Source organism: Prenolepis imparis, unplaced genomic scaffold (genome assembly GCF_030444845.1).
Source record: "Prenolepis imparis isolate NDT839.2.m4 unplaced genomic scaffold, iyPreImpa1.0 SCAF_13, whole genome shotgun sequence".
Classification (NCBI taxonomy): Eukaryota; Metazoa; Arthropoda; class Insecta; order Hymenoptera; family Formicidae; genus Prenolepis; species Prenolepis imparis.
In genome coordinates, this window is record NW_028141171.1 from 12,174,457 (window position 1) to 12,191,155 (window position 16,699).

General features: G+C 39.0%; 1 protein-coding gene and 1 long non-coding RNA gene across 3 annotated transcripts in view; one reads left to right on the forward strand and one right to left on the reverse strand.

The window, feature by feature from the left end:
- Positions 1 to 16,699, forward strand: part of LOC145944505 (uncharacterized) — a 161,268-nt gene that overhangs the window by 90,565 nt on the left and 54,004 nt on the right. The gene's annotated exons all lie outside the window — the stretch shown is intronic.
- Px (MAP7 domain-containing protein plexus) overlaps positions 1 to 16,699 on the reverse strand; it is an 86,610-nt gene that overhangs the window by 69,159 nt on the left and 752 nt on the right. Inside the window, exons 1-8 of one of the 2 annotated variants that reach the window (XM_083052853.1) lie at positions 16,484 to 16,612; positions 14,426 to 15,320; positions 12,688 to 12,941; positions 12,200 to 12,587; positions 11,848 to 12,103; positions 11,538 to 11,729; positions 10,531 to 11,215; positions 10,319 to 10,415 (exon numbers count right to left, since the gene is read on the reverse strand). In XM_083052853.1, the coding sequence (XP_082908979.1) occupies positions 10,319 to 10,415; positions 10,531 to 11,215; positions 11,538 to 11,729; positions 11,848 to 12,103; positions 12,200 to 12,587; positions 12,688 to 12,941; positions 14,426 to 15,206 (2,653 nt within the window). In that variant the 5' untranslated portion in view covers positions 15,207 to 15,320; positions 16,484 to 16,612. Of the gene's footprint in view, positions 1 to 10,318; positions 10,416 to 10,530; positions 11,216 to 11,537; positions 11,730 to 11,847; positions 12,104 to 12,199; positions 12,588 to 12,687; positions 12,942 to 14,425; positions 15,321 to 16,483; positions 16,613 to 16,699 lie in introns of those variants that run through there. The other variant, XM_083052852.1, reaches the window with a different exon arrangement.

Sequence of the window (16,699 nt, forward strand, 5' to 3'; positions counted from 1 at the left end):
TAAAACTAGTAGTGTAATTTACAAACGAGAGACTTGTACTGTTTTTTCTTTTCTATTCATTTTCAATGTAAAACTTGAATGCTCTTGTGGAATTAATGTTCATATAGTAAAAGAATTTTTTTATATAAATTACTCGCATGATCCGAGTCTTGTTTAATATAAGATTCGATTGAATGTACGTAGTACTAACAATAAAATACATTTCGATGTAATAATAAAATAATTTAGGAGCAACATATATGGACATGTAATAAACACCGTCTATATGATGCTATAAATAAATGAATAAATGATTCTCAACATGATGCCTCTATATACTTATGTACTTTAATTCTAAGAACTCACACGTCAGCTTTATTTAATACTCGTCAAATACAATGAATATACTACGTTTCATTAGCATCTCTATCGGCATGCAGACTTTTCATACAAATACATATCATTTGCAAAATAATTTTTCCGTCACGAGAAATTAAATAGAGCGAAATATCGGTGCATCGGAAATGCATCCAATTCATCGTGTTCGAAAGTTTAACATCGAGTACATAATTCCCATGCCACCCACGTGTACTATACGGAGAAGAAGATCCATCCTTACCTACACAGAAAAGAGATACATGTCCCGAAACTACACAGAGAGCTAAACGTTTCTCACGAAATCTTGGATGGAAAAAAAGCGACCCGGCATTCATTCTGCGGACCCCGAGCCCCGACCGAGAGCTGTGTCCCCGCGTGTCCCGCTCCTTTCCCGTTCTTTTCGTCTTACGCAACCAACCGCCTCGAGCTAAACGTCAGAGAGAAAGAGAGACCTGGAAGAGAGAAGAGCGGTTTTTCGTTCTCTCTCTTCCTCTTTCTTTTGCCTCTTACCCTCCTTTCTCATTCTCGCTCCCTCTCACTCCCTCGCCCTTTCGGGGCCATCTGGCGCTGAAGCGGCACGCGCTGTTCAACCAGCACAAGCCGCCCCCTCTTCTTCCTCCTCTCAAGCACCGCGATCGCTCTCTCTATCACGTTCACCCCCTCGTATCCTCCCTTCCAACCCGCAAAGTCTGAAATCCAACCACTCTGCGCTCTGTCGAGGTTCCGCTCGCACCACCAACGCCACCGTCTCTCTCATTCTCTACCTCACCCACCCTCTCTCTCTTTCTCTCTCGATGCCGCCACCATCACCACCACTACCACCGCCGTCGCCGCCGCCACTTCACCCGGAAACCCGAACGTTAGGGGATCGAAACGATGTAAACGCGAGAGGCAAGTTGAGAGAGAGTAACGGAGTCGAGTCGAAAGCCTGACGCAGACAGAACGATTACGAAGTCGGCAGCGGCCTCCTAAATAATTCGCGTTTCCTTCGTCACTTTGACACACGCGCTGTATCTGTGCCGTCTATATCCGTCACGCCGCCGCCGCTATGTGTAATTTGAATTCCGCGAAGCGAGACAACTCGGCGAACTCGGTCAACGACATCCGCGCGACTCAGCGCGCCATTATTCATTTGACATACGTCGAAATCGTCCCGACTTGTATAATTTTGCCGTTACACGTGCTTGTAATAATTAATTGTGAAATGGCATACTGAGAATTTTTATTTTCGTTGTTATATTTATATTATTATAGAAAACATGCGCTCTATAAATATCTGCGTATCACATTACGTGTACAGGAAATATCATTAGTTGCCTGTAATCATAAAAAAATCAAATCACTTAAAAGAACGTCACTGAACAAGACAATATAGAGTGCATATTTCACAGATATACAGGTTTATATACATGATATTTCCTGTGTTTTAATCGTGATGCAATCACAAGAGTTTTGTACGTTTTAAATGCATGATTAGGATTTCGCGATTTTACATTGCAAATATCATCAAGTATTTTCTCAGAAAATATTTACGACTTTTTTTCTCTCGTATATTTAATTACGAGATCGACACTGCTATTTGCTCGGATGAAGGTAATCTAAGCTTTTCGTAAAACACAGTTTTAACGGATGCATCACTCGGAAAGATTAGAATCCCCCGTTTGATTGCGATAAAAGTTACACAAGTCATCGAGCTGTGAAGCAATCATGAAACCCTCGATCTATATGTACATATAAGTAGATAGTAATTTACGTGAAACCATATGTACGATGATATTACGATTGCATATCTGGCGTAATTTTTTTATAATCTCGCTAAAAAGACGCGTAAAGTCTATGTAAAGCCACGAGAAATTAAGGTCATACATATTTTTCTCATTATTAAAATTGCAACGATGCGCGGCATTAAATGATATATCATTCTGTCGCATCACATTATTTACGCAAAAACGTCTCTTCGACGCGATTATCTTAGCCGCGCAATTTACAGTGGCTATTATATTAACCAACACACATACACACATACATATGTACATAATTACATTACCGTAATCGATCTATTTCGACCCGAAGGCCGAAATTACCAATACGCTAATTCTTGTAAACGGGTAATTTACTTCGCGTCGCGGCCTGCCATCGACAAAATACGGTGCCGCAATAATATCCTCTGCATGTTGCATGCACTACGTTTTGCGTATCCGCGATGTGCAATTAATTCCCCCTTTCACGAGGAACATTCTCGCAGCTATTGTAACGGCAATCCAATAAACTGATGTGGCCATTAAAATTGATCGTTAAGCCGATAACGTGCCGTACCACTCTTTCAAAGTGCTCACGTGTGTTAAAAGCAGCGCCGAGTGATCATATCGGTATATAAGTCTCAATTTTCACCAATTAAAATCATTTTCTTCGCGGTAGCAACAAGTAAAAAGGGTCGCAATGATCGTTATTCACAGATAGCGAGCGACATATCGTAACCAATATATTCTACCACGTGTTCGGAATTATGTACATAAAAAAAAGTGCACTCGAATTAAAAATGGATTATTATGTCGGTAGAGAAAATCTAATAAATTACTGCGAAAATTCATAATTTAATATGTTATTGCGTGAAACATCAGGTTGAAATGTGAGATATTTCAAAAGCATTTTAAACCATCTCTATATCGTTTGCAAATGTCACCAAAACGTACTTTGTACATTTGCAGACGCTTAATTGCTTAACGCGCGAATAACGTGAGTTGATAATTAACTATTAACGTATACGCTACATTTATGTCGAAAATGGCATTACCTCGTATCGATTTACTGACATTACACGCTCGAGTCAAAGATAAAGGAAATAATTAAAAAATTCCTTCTTCTTCAGATCAGTAAATGTGTTTATGTCGCAATATCAATCTAAAATAATTGTCGAAGAAAGAACTTGAGCTGTGGGAGGAAAGGAGGAGAACTATATCGATCCATCATCCCTAGCATCTAGGACTCTAGGCGCAACAAGTTTCTGTTAACGCTTGGAAAAATTCTATATATTAAACGTGTTTAAAAAAGATGTATTTATTTATTACGATTATGCCAATAATTCTTTACGCATCTATTCAACAAATCGCGTTCTTGTAATTCGTACCTGAATATTAAGCGAATCAAAAATAAAGTCAAACATCGTATTATATTATTTTTTAGGAAGAGAGAGAGAGATATTTCTCCAACATGTTTAGCGCGCAATATAGAGTGCACTTTTTTATATGCATAATTCCGAGCACGTGGTAGAATATATTGGCTTACGATACGTCGCTATCTGTGAATAACGATCATTGTGACCCTTTTTATTTGTTGCTACCGCGAAGAAAATAATTTTAATTGGTAAAAATTGAGACTTATATATTTAGTTACAAATATATAACATTAACCTTGAACATTTGAAAAGCATCATTTAAAAGATTATTGCAATCTTGATAAATGTCTTTTTGTTTTTGAGTAAAAATGGCAGTATCGAAATTTTGTCCAACAGATTAAATATTAAATCTTCTATAATTTCTACGTAATCGATCAGTAAATCCTCGATTAAACTATCGTGTAAAGTAGTCGTCAATGATAATCGATCTTCGTTTGGTTGCAAACTCGAAGAAAATGAAACAAGTTCGTCCGAAGCAACTGAGCGAGTCTCCGAGTGTACAACATTGTCATTCGCGACGTGCAATTTGTTGCAAGTGCAACTCGCGTGAAACAGCTTCTCGCAAGGAGCAACACGGCGATGAATGGTGACGGCAGTTGCCGTGGTAGCTTGCACAAGTGTTTCGCAGACAGAACAGCGTTCCATATTTGATGATCAATTAGCCCGTAAGCCGACACAATTCGCATGCGATGTTTGTCGCGCGGTAACGAATATCTCCGATATATCTGTTGCTCGCTCACTGTTATATATTGTCACAAGAGGGCACGAAACGCTCGGTTTATTCAACAACGTCGGTACACTAGTGGACGAGGTTGCGGTGAACGCGATATTTATGGCTTCCTCGGGACTTTCGACGCGGAAGAATCGGATTATGCGACATGGGCAGGTGGTAGGTATCGCGATAGATTACCGATGCGTTTGACAACCGCGAATCAGAATGACCGACAACATACGTCTGTCACGAATACGACTTGCAGACGGACTGACAGCTAGCGCGAATAAAAGAAAATATGAAAACAGAGGAAAAGAAGTGCAGCTTTCGAACTTTAGCATGGATTTTACTATTATATATTTTTTGTATATATATACATATATAAAATACTTTTTTAAAAATAATAAGTTGCACCAAAAATGTGTTGCAACAAAAAAGAAATATTATCTTTGCATTGTTCGGAACAAGCCTATTAAACTCTATTGTTTCTTGTTACTTTGATTGCATCAAAAGCGTTATTTTCTGAGATCCTTGACAGCGATACTTTTTCATGCATAACTGACTATCATATAAACGCAACAGTTTCGCGGAATTCTGACATTTTACTCGGCTCAATCCAGGCACGTTAAAATTGTTGAGAAATTTCTATCGTCAAGATAAAAATGTAAGAGAAAGGCATCCCTCCCCCTCCAAGCATAATGTTTTAATTCCGAATCTAGATATTCTAGTATAATAATATAGTAATTGAAATTTAAGAAATATTTCTCGAGACAGCAATTGAGGCGTCGACAAAAGTTCATTTTCTAGAAGATGTAAAAATTCATGGAATTTTCTATATTCTCAAAAATTTAAATTGTTTCTATCCTATTCACTGCTTGCGAAGTATACGATGCCGCGCAAAGGTCGAACAGAGAATATCATCCACGCCATTCGGGACCATATCATCGCTCACTCCAGAGAAAAAGTAACAAAAAAAAAAACCCGGGTACTGGGAGCAGTGCGCCCATATAGGGCCCACGCGACAGCCCACAAAACGACGAGTTAGGCTTACGAGGCAGACAGCCCAACAACCGACTGTCTGTCGGGCAAAATCAATACGTGGCGGCGACAGGGAACTTCCCCTCGTCCCTTCCTTTCATCCCAGACTACCACCCGACTATCCTCTTCCACCTCCGCGCCTCCGACCCTCTTCTGCTCCCTCGTATCCTTTTTCGGGATGCCGCTCACTTTTTCTCTCGCTCCTCCGCCGAACAAACGCGCCACCCCCGCCATCGCGTCGACCCCCATTCATAACCACCCTCTCTTTCGCCTTCTCTCTCTTCTCCATTATAGCACGACGACGTTCTTTACCCGGTTAATAAGTTGTATTATTTTCTTCGCACTCGAAAGAAAGCAACTTTGCAGTGTCCCGAATCTTTATACACTCGATTCCCATACGATTATTCTTAAGTTTATATTCTCAAATTCTTTGATTTGATTAATTAATCAATAAACTATTTGTATAACAGTATTATAAATTCCCGCGCATGAAAATAAAGTTACAAATAAATAGCTATGTATTGATAATAATAAAAAAGTCATGGCACCGCGAAAAGAATCATTTGTCAAGCGCGTAGATTTTGACAGACGGATCGGAGCAACAAAAAAAGGGACGACCGTACAAGCCGAAAACAGAAAGCGGTAAAAGGAAACTAAACTGAAAGGAGAGTTTATTCGAGCTGTAGAGCCGCTTGTCGAGAGCGCTTCTACTTTGCAAGGTAGTCGGCGTTGGTTAATTATTAATACACGCGCCAAGCCAGAAGCGCATTCTCTGTTAAGAGAATCCGTTGAGAGCAACACCTCGCTACATGAATTCGTGGCATTTGGTCGGGAGACGTCTATAAAATGCAGGTTTAGCACCGTAAATATCTAATTAAACTGCTCGCGAAACCGCGACACTCGAATTGAATTTAACCCTTTCGGAAACAATATATCTTCATCAGAAATGTGTATATGTGTGCGTGTATAATTTTCATTAGTTTTATACAGGAAGTTCAATTATTTATGATTTACGCGGTATATAGTTCTATATATATATGTATATTATATACACAGTAACATATGTATAGGTCAACAATTAAAATAAGAAAGTTTAAAATAAATCTAAAAACTTGATTGTATATAAACATTATCTCATTTCGAAATTTTTTTAAAACTTTAAACATTAAACAAAATTTTTTACGTTGACATGTAATAAATACTAAATAAATTATAAAAGTGTAATAAATGGCTATTTGAATAAATAAATTTTAGAGATTTTTAATGAACAAATTTTAAGCTAATATTCTCTGTTAAAGTAGAAAGTCCACCTAAAATTAATTAAAAGATTTCGTTTTCCACCGACTTTTCTCTATTTCACTGGTTAAGTCTCTATGTAAGTGATGGATGCGATAATTAAATTAATGAAAGAGTATGCGACGGTATTCCGCAAAGTAATGCCTGAAAACGTCGTTAACCGGGTCGCGCCTTGGCACCAATTTCGCGAGACAACGAGGGATAGATAGCTGCGGGAGCGAAATCGAGTTTTTTGGCCGCGTGCCTAACTAGAACAGCAACGAGTATATATCCGCGATGCCGGTTATCAAAGGATAAGGTACACGAGAGGTCGGATCGTCGCGTCGGTGACATTGATATCGATTTTTGCAAACTATAGCGGCAGCACGGACAGAACACACGCTTCGACGAATATAATATCTTCTTTCGCTCATTGCTCTCCTAAGAGAGAGAGCGAAGAGGGTCGCAGATGGACGTTGTGTACACAGAGAAACGGGACGAGAGGGCTGACATCTCGCCCTACGTTTACCATAAAGAGGGCGGATGGGCGAGAACGAGTCGTGGAGAAGAGGATAGAGGGTGGCGGGCGTGTTGACGAGAAACGACGGGGCTGGCTCTCTAATTCGAATTTAGGTGTTGGGCGGGTTGGCAAGTGGGCGCAATGCGGTGTCACGCTGCGGGCGTTTGCTCTTTCTCCTTCGGCCCCTCTCTGACCCGCCACCCTCCGCCTCATCCACACTTCACCTCCCTGCACTTTAACCCCCTTACTCCATCTGCAAGTTCCTCGCCCGCTAAGCCCTCCGCTAAGTCCTACCCGACACTTCGAGAACCACCCCCGGTTAGCCCCGGTACCCTCTAAGCCAGATCGACCGACCTTAATCGACCTCCTGATCTCGACGATCGTATTATATCTACCTATATACCTACTCGCATTTTCCTTCCTCGTTCGCACGAGGAGGGCGCCGCGACACTTGGAGTTATTTCAACGACTTCTTTGTTTTCTTTTTTATTACTTTTTCACAACTTTTTCAGTCATGACAACCCTTTGCTGACGCAAATTCCTATCCATTTAATTATTCGTATGGTATATTGCAATGGAGATACTTAAAAATGCAATTTTTAATCAAAATTAGAAGAATGCATTCGGAACAGAATTGGATACTTGAAGCTAAAATTATTTGCTCTCTCCCTCTTTCGAAGAATTCTCAAAGAATTCTAAACATTTTAATTAATAGTTTTTAAATACTAGTGTTTCAGGCTGACTAATATTTAATTAAATAAACAGCAAGTCTCTGGAAAGTGTTCAATCAAATTTCAATGAAGCAAGATTAAAAATTCTTACTAACAAAGCCCATTGTGTCTTCGTTATTTTTAAAAATGTATAACAATTTAAAATGTATTATATTATGAAGACACATATCGAATACATTTAAGAAGGATATTATTTTGAAAAAGTCTTAATTATTTCAACGAATAGATAAATATGATTAATATTCAAAATAACAACACAAGTCACCTTCAACGACGCCGAATATACCATTTGATTAATGCGCATTTGCCTTAATACAAAAGTTTTATGAAATGCAAGTTTGAAATAGACTAATCATTAATCAAGAATAATTTTCCGACAACATGGGTATTATGATGACGCTAATAATATTTTAATCTCCGTAAGAATCGTACAAAGTACAAAGTATCGTGTATCTAAAGTTACACGAATTTATAATAATGCTAAAATGTTTAGTATATGTTAAATAGCAAGATTTCCCAATACTTTTGATATAAACGTAACATATCTTTGTTTTTACTTCCTATAGAATCATATATAAAGGCAAATTTGCATAAATAAAATGTATAAAGTCGAGATCTTTCTAATTCTCTATCTCAATAATTTTTCTTCGTAAAGTATCTATATTTCTTATTCCAAATTCAAGTAATTTGCAAGATAGAAAATCTTAATATTTTTAAAAAAACATTAACTCCGAATTGATTAAAGAATTCACAAGTACACAGAGAGAATTTTTTCTTAGAATTTGAAAGTCATGGTAATCGTGGGACAACATGGTATGGAAAGAATTAGAAAAATAGGTTTGATTAATTTTACTAAAAGTATAGTAAAATTTACTAAAAGTGGTAAAATTAATCAAACATATTTTTAAAATTCTTTCCATACTATGTTGTCCCACGAGTACCATGATTTTCAGGGTAAATTCTAAAAGGCATAAACAGAATATTGAAATATTTTTCTGTAGAAAAAAGTTATTAATATTAATTTTTATAAGCTTGTCTTGATCGGATTAAAAAAATGCGACTTGGACGGCCTGCTCGAGTGCAAGTTTACGACTCCTAAATGGCAGGTTTGCACGGTGGTCTCACGTGTTCAACGGCGTAAACTCGAAGAGACGTGCCTTACTCCACCAGGGGCGTGCATACCGCCAGTAAGTCAGGACGAAAAAGGAAAAGAACAAAGCGAAAGTGTTACAGGTTAACAGCAACAAAGCCACGAGGGAACCTTTCGCGGCGAGAGAATTTTTTTCCGGCGAATGCAGATGGTGTCGGCGAATAAAAATATAACAAAATACATGTCATCGCGATATTCATCTTTTTATGTTTTAATATTAATTTCCAATTGTTTATTTAATTTAATTTACGTAATTATTTTATTATTATTTAATTTGTTTTATTTTCAAAATAATGTAAAATACGTGTAAATATATAATTGTTTAAACACGATGCAGTTTCACACTTTAGGATACACGTAAAAAAAAAAAAAAAAAACAGTATTGCAGGAATTACGGAGCATGTGTGTGTTCAAAAGAATACATGTATATTTGCAAGACTGGGCGATGGCAAGAAATTTCGCCGAGAAAGATATTTTCCTACTCGTAACTCGAGACGCTGCGGGGAAGGATTCACGGAAGTAAGAAAAAAAGATGTAAACGAAGAAAAGGAGAAAAAAAGAGTGAAAAAAACAGCGAAAACTCGCTCGACCCATCAGAACCTATGCTCTCTCGGATAGCTCTCTACCGTCAGTCTTCTTTTGTCTGTCGGATTTTTAAGAGTACCACTCACGTTTTATCTACTCCACCCTCCGCCTTACATACAACCTTCCGCTCCGCTGAGTCTTTGTACAAATATGTGCATGTATATATAGATGTGTGCGTGCGCGCGCGTGTGCACACAATACGCACACAAACAAACGTTTTAAGCGTGCGGAGAAGCGGGACACACAAAGCTTTGCCGTTCGTTTCAACGACGAGATATCAATCTTTGCTTTATTAAGCGAATTTCGCTTTAAAGTAAAAAATAATATTTAATCAAATTCAGAGATTTTCGTAACATTTACCTATGCAGTTGCAATTTTTACGCTTCATCAGTATTATTATCTGTACAGCAAACTTATGCATTTAAGTTTTATAAGGGAAAGTTTCCGGTCAACTCGATATTATATCTAATAGAAGTGTTTTAACTACTAAAGTCGAAGAAAACACTTCCTGAAAAGTTTTTGTTGATCGTTTAATTAACAAGTATTCTCTGGGTGCATTACCTCAGATGAGAAAAGTTTGAAATTCGCCGAGTTTACTTATAGAAATGCTTCAAACGTGTTAAATATCTTATTTAGATTGTGAAATATGGCATTATCATTCTTATTTCACTTTTCATTCCCGATTAAGATTGAAAATATTTTCCATATATCGCGCACACACAATGTTAAATTTGCACAATTAATGCGTTTCATTTGAGATTCAATTATTACTTACCTTGTTCCTTCTCCGGAATTTTTGGAGGTGCCTTCTTATCGGGTGCCTTTGGTGAGCAGTTCTTTCGTGCCGGCCTTACAGTTAATGTCGGTGGAACCTGTCAGAGATAAACAGAGATACAGTTGTAATGTCTGTTTTCGTTGGCGCATAACAAACTTGATCGTTCATTATGCGATTGTTACATCATTTATCGATAAGCGATGTATACTAACCACTTTCTCGGATCTTTCGCCGGACGGTAACCTAGCTATGGCCGCGTCAGGACTGTCCTCGGGCGGTGGAGGTTGCACAATCCAATTGTATTCTCGTTTTTCAACTGGCAAGCCCCATCTCTCGTACTCGAGGCTCTGTGTGCGCAAGGTCTCGTAACAGTCCAAGCAGACTACCGCGAAATCGCCATTCTCTAACAACAGACTTTTCTCCAGTTGTCTGTGATACCTTAGAAACGGAAAATCTTTCACCGGCAGCGCCCGTACTCGTTTTCTGTACGTCGTGATGCCGCAGACGTAACAGGAATAATCGTGGGTATTGTATTGCCGTTCGGCGGCATTCACTTGCTGACCACTAGAAAGAGATTCGTATCGACGCCATTGCGCCAACAGCGAGTGATAACAAAACGTGCAGACCAGAGCGGAACCGTCTTCGCGTAGTTGCTCGGCGTTCGGCGGTGACTGGTGACGTAACAATTCTGGGAAGAATGGCGCGTTTCGACCCTGAGGACGACCGTATAGGACTCTCGCGAGAGTAAGATCGCTGTGTAAGCCGCACAGGAAGCAATATATCGAGCTACTCGATGTGCCTGGATTGCTTCCGAATGTTCGATCCGAACTAGAACTCGGTGGCGTAGCGATTGACCGATTTACGTCACCATTTGGATGTGGACTAGGAATATCGTACCTAGAATTTAACACAAGAGTATCACACAGATATTATAAATATATCACATGAATATATTACATTAGCGCTCTTTTATATAAAAAAATATTCAAAATTTCAAAAAATACAATAAAAATTATTTGTTTCGTTACTTAATGCACAAGTTAATTAAAGAGAATTATATACAGTTGTCAATCTTTTACACAAAACTTGAATCACAGATCCATCATAAAAGTAATTTAACCGTACGCTTACAAAACATTTTTCTCACTTCGCTATTAACTCGCGTAATATATGCAAATCGATTACGAGTAATGGCTAATGTAATTTACGATGAACTAACCTGCGGCGTTCTAAAGGAACCCGTTCAGCATCCATATTTTCCCATTGTTGTGCAAGATGATTCACACAGTGACTACATGCTAATACTCTGCCATGACTATCCATGCAGGCGTTTTCGGATGTACGTGCCATTCCTCTCAAGCAAGGAAAATGCATAGCGTGTGAATTCATTCCTTCTGGACTCGTAGATAACCTGATGGTAACGATAAAAGAATTATAGAATTATCTCGCAATAAGATTACATTTTTATTTCTTTTAAATTATAGTCTTTTTGGCGATAAGAATGAGTATTGATATAATAAGACTCTTACCACTCCATATGAGTACGGGGATATAATCTCTCACAAATATAGCACCTATAATTTTGGCCAAGCGCGACGGTACCGTTTTCCGCGGGACCGTTACTGGGTGAATTTCGTTGCCCAGGAATCGGAACTTTTACGGTGGCACTGCTTCGTTGCTTGTTTGTAGCAACCGCCGATTTGTTTAAGTCGTATGGCTTGAAGCGAATATCGCTACCAGCTGAATTAGCCGGAGATTTCGCAACAGCGGGTCGTGGCGAAGTACCTGCAATGAGAAATTTATAATCTCTTTAGACGATAAAAAGACGGCGGAATAAACTCGCATGAATATTCTTCGGGATTAATAAAAAAAGAAATTAACCTTGTTGACGTAAATCCATATTCTGTCCCGTTGGCTGTGCCTCGTGATTTTCTCCGATATGCATTTGCTGCTTATGCGGGATAGCTCTATAACAAATGGAGCAAACCTGCACCATTCCCTGAGGACTAATAGGACTAGCTCCTAGAGGAGGTCTCAGAGTATAAATATAAGGAAAGTACGCCTCCTTCTCGGGATTAGGACAGCAATATAGTAGTCTAATACTGGATGAAGGGTACTCGAGAGCGCAAGTGTAGCAAATAAACGTGGTTGTATCCATTGTAGGTGCTTGCCGCTTGCGAAGCGTATAATTTCTATCACCGTGCGGTACTCCCTGCCGCGTGTAAGCTTTCCATTGTAATAAAAGATGATTCTGGCACGCTGAACAGGCCTAAAGAAAAAAAAAAAAAAAAAAAAATTCAATGTATAAATCGTTATACAACAATTTTAGAAGAATAATTGACAAATACATCAACAGGAAAATAATATACCTGCACTCGACCAGCGCTGTCCATAGGTCGACTTCTGCTCGGCCTGGGATGAAGCATCAGTGATGGAAAGAATGGCGGACTGGAAGAAGGGTGCGGCGGATTTGGCAGTGGCTTCGCAGCGATGTGACTAAGAGATCCTCTCTTGAATTCGTCCCCGCACACATAACAGACTTCAGTGACAGAGTTCTTGTCCGGCATCGATAAATCTAATATGTCTGTGCCGACGCTGGACGACGATCCGCCGCTGTAGATAGCTGTAATCGCAACGTCAGATCGGTTACGCCGATCGCTCATTGTCGATGAGCGCTCTATGGTACGCGTCGTCGCGTAAAATGAAAATCCGTGAATGCGCAATGTAACTGGTCACTCTAGTTGTCCGGAGATTCTCACACGCCTTCGACATTATCATTATTGCGCTGCACGTGGCCCACTTAGAGCCAGCATTTTTCGCGAGTTTATCGCCGCGATATATCCACGAATACGAACAAGTCGAGTTAGTTTCGACGACGAATATAGTGTTTCAATAGCTCCATTCCGAACCACGACCCGCTTATCTATCGGGGCATACGCTGACTAATGAATATCAGATCGGGCGGATCGAAATTGTTGAGGTCACCAAAGCTCAATATTCCGCGAGTGCGCGGAGCGCGGGAGGAAAATCGCTTGGAATCGCCACTCTGATCGGACGTGCGCGTTAAATGAATCGGACTGACTCTTTGCCACGACTTCGACATACTTCTTATCTATACAAAACTGTTTTAACCTTTACTTTCAAACGTTAGCATTAGTGCACGAAAGGACTAAGGCCAGCGTAAATAGCGACCCGATTCGTATATTTACCGCGTATACATTCTAAACCGAGATAACATATAATAGCGATGAAAAACAATTTTGTACTCCTATCAGATAACGCTTAGTGATTTTATATCCAAGTTATTTTGCCGAGTGTACACTTTGGACATGCTTTAAGTACCAAGCATATATTAAAATTTTCCAATTACACTTTTCGTTACACTTTTTTCATTTTCTATGCTATACATATAATAGATGATATTTTATCGTGTGTGTGTGTGTGTGTACATTGTTACTGATAGTATCGTATAGTATTCCATAAATGTAATGACCGACGAGAATCTGTAAATCTTATTTCAAAATTTATAGCAATATTATATATCTAATATTTAAATATATCTAATATTTTCATAATTTATACATATATTTAATCTCGATACACAAATGTCAATATACAATTTAAAAAATTAAAAAATAAATAAATAGATCCACATAATGGTTTCATAATTTCTCCATATTTCTTTTACATTTAAAAATAGAAATGTTTCGATAGATCAATTATATCATAATTTATCACTCTGTATAATGAACAGTACATTCTTTGATCCTCTGGATTAGAATTAAAATAAATTGACAAATTGATTAACTTTCCAGATAAAGATCCAATTACATTTACCAATATTAGGAAAATTCTAATGTACACTTATCTTTGTGTTTTATGTATATATATTTTTTTAACATTGCGATTGATACTTATATCGATGTAACAATATTATTGTCCGAGAAATAATTTTTTAAAAATACTAAATAATTTATAAAAAAATATTTTAAAAAAGTAAACAAAACAGTAAAAAATATATATATAAAATTTGATATTTAGTACCTTCTTTTTGAGTTTTAAATGTGTGAAATAGTATGTGAATTGATAGCAACATGAATTAACAACCTGTAGATTGTGGCGGTAAGGTGGATTGTGGTGCAGGTGAACTTCTAGGTGCATGTCTCAGATCCAACGCCGCCTCGTTGGATATTCTAGCGTCCTCGACAGATTGTCGGGGACTCTGCAACCTTTGATGAGGTGACTGCAATCTGTGATGAGGAGATTCCATTGTAAGCCTCGTTTGTTCCAAGTGCCTATGCGGATCCGCAGTGTTAGAGTGCGGCCTTGGTAGCTCGACTGAATTCGACGGTGGTCTGGTTTGCTCGACTCTCGGCGAGGGTGAATTCGGCGGTAATCGCGGGGAGATACCGGCCGATCGGTTTTCCTGTCTGAGCTGCGGCGCCTGATCGTTCGTCAAGCCCAAGACCTGGGCGGCGTACTCACCCTGAAGTGCCATCTCGGCACCCGTGAACGAGCCGCCGTCGCATCTCTTTAACCAATAAATCCGCTGACTGTGCGGCCTAGCCTCTCGCTCGTAACTTTCCCACTGTTGCAACAACAGAATATAACAGAGATTGCATGCTCTGATGGCACCGCTTCTGGCACCTTCGCCACGATAGCCACTCGGTGGTTCATGCGACTCGAGAAACGGAAAATAGGGCTCGTTGGGTGCACCGCCCGGGCTTGGTTTTACTCGTAACCAGTGTTGCTCGCTGTGGCCCACGACGCCACAGACAAAGCAGATCCTCGCTCCCCCGCCGTCCTCGACGGCCGGATTGGGCTGCGGATTCGCGAGCGATTGCCCCTCAAGTCCCGGCTCATTCTTCACGTATAATTTGCTCTCCATTATGTCAGGAAACCATTGGATCTCTTCTTAACGCCCTCTGGTAGCTTTGTGTTTGGCACGCATATACGATCAGAAATCACAGTGGTCGATAGAGCTTCTATTTCTTATGCATATCTGAAAATATAGAATGGATCCATGCTATAAATTGTACAGTATATATATCTATATATATATATATAGTTCAGATATAACGCACACATACATTCTCCTTCTTACACATTCATTCATATCTATTTGTATTTATTATTTACTGCGTGATACGACTAAAAGAAATAATGTACTTTTTTTATATATTTGAAACTCAACTATATATAATTGCATCGAGTATATATTTTTCAAGTTAGTGGCAACGCAAATATTATTTGAAAGCAATCCTTTTAGGATATCTCATTGTATGCAAATAAAATTATTTGGGTGCAGCTGTAACCTCATTTCATAGTTAATGTGCAGAAATCACTCAATATATCAATAAGTAATAATAGCAAATATGCATAGCATTATCGCAGCATTTGAGATTCATGAAGTATTCATTCTAGATAGTATTACAATTTTTGAAAGCAATTATCCTTTAAACTTTAAATATAACTACTGTTTTGACTAGCAAATTATTTAACACAAAGTGTTGAATAAATCTTAATGCGACCAACAAAAATGTGATACGTATTCCTAAAAAAACTAAATGGAAATATAGAATAAATCTTTTTAAATCGATTTTATAAAACTACACACGCAGTTTTATCCATTGATAGTGTTACGATTCATTGGACAACCTGTACATATGTACAGATACTTATTACTTGTATATATACTTGATAGTAAATTATATAATTGCTCTATATTACAACTCTGTATTACTGTAGAGACATTTTAAAAATGAATTTTTGATTGTCTACACGCACAAGGTTTTCAATACCAGTTGTCTGATTCATTGTTACACAACGTATAAACAGCTGGTAAACAGCTAATCTCACAACTTGACAACAATCAACAGATGCGTTGAAAAGAATCAGAGCATTGACATTTATTATCGAGAGCATTTATAAATTTGAGACAAGATCGCGGCTCGATGCATTTAGACTTTTAGACCACCGTATGGCATGCGGTATTTTTGGAGCATCGCTACATCGAGCGATTTACCGAGACCGACCAGAGATGAACTTTTCGGTACATCGGTAAGCATGCTTGTTAAGGGGCCGCCGTTTAAGGAGGAGTGTGTCATTCTGCTCTTGGACGGTACGGAAGCGGGGAAAGGGAATTGGAATGCGGGCGAAACGCACGTAGGAGAGCGATTTTCCGACGGAGATGACGGCGATGACGGAGGATGAATCGATCGCCGTCCGGAATAGAGCGCGGAGGAGCGGTAGATTCGTTGGACGAAACAATTGGCGATCAACTGGCAACTGGCATCTGGCATTCGATGGTCACAATGGTGGTGCGCGCTTGCTCGAGTTACGCTACCGTCTTGAGCGATCGACGACGCGCCCGTTTCGGAG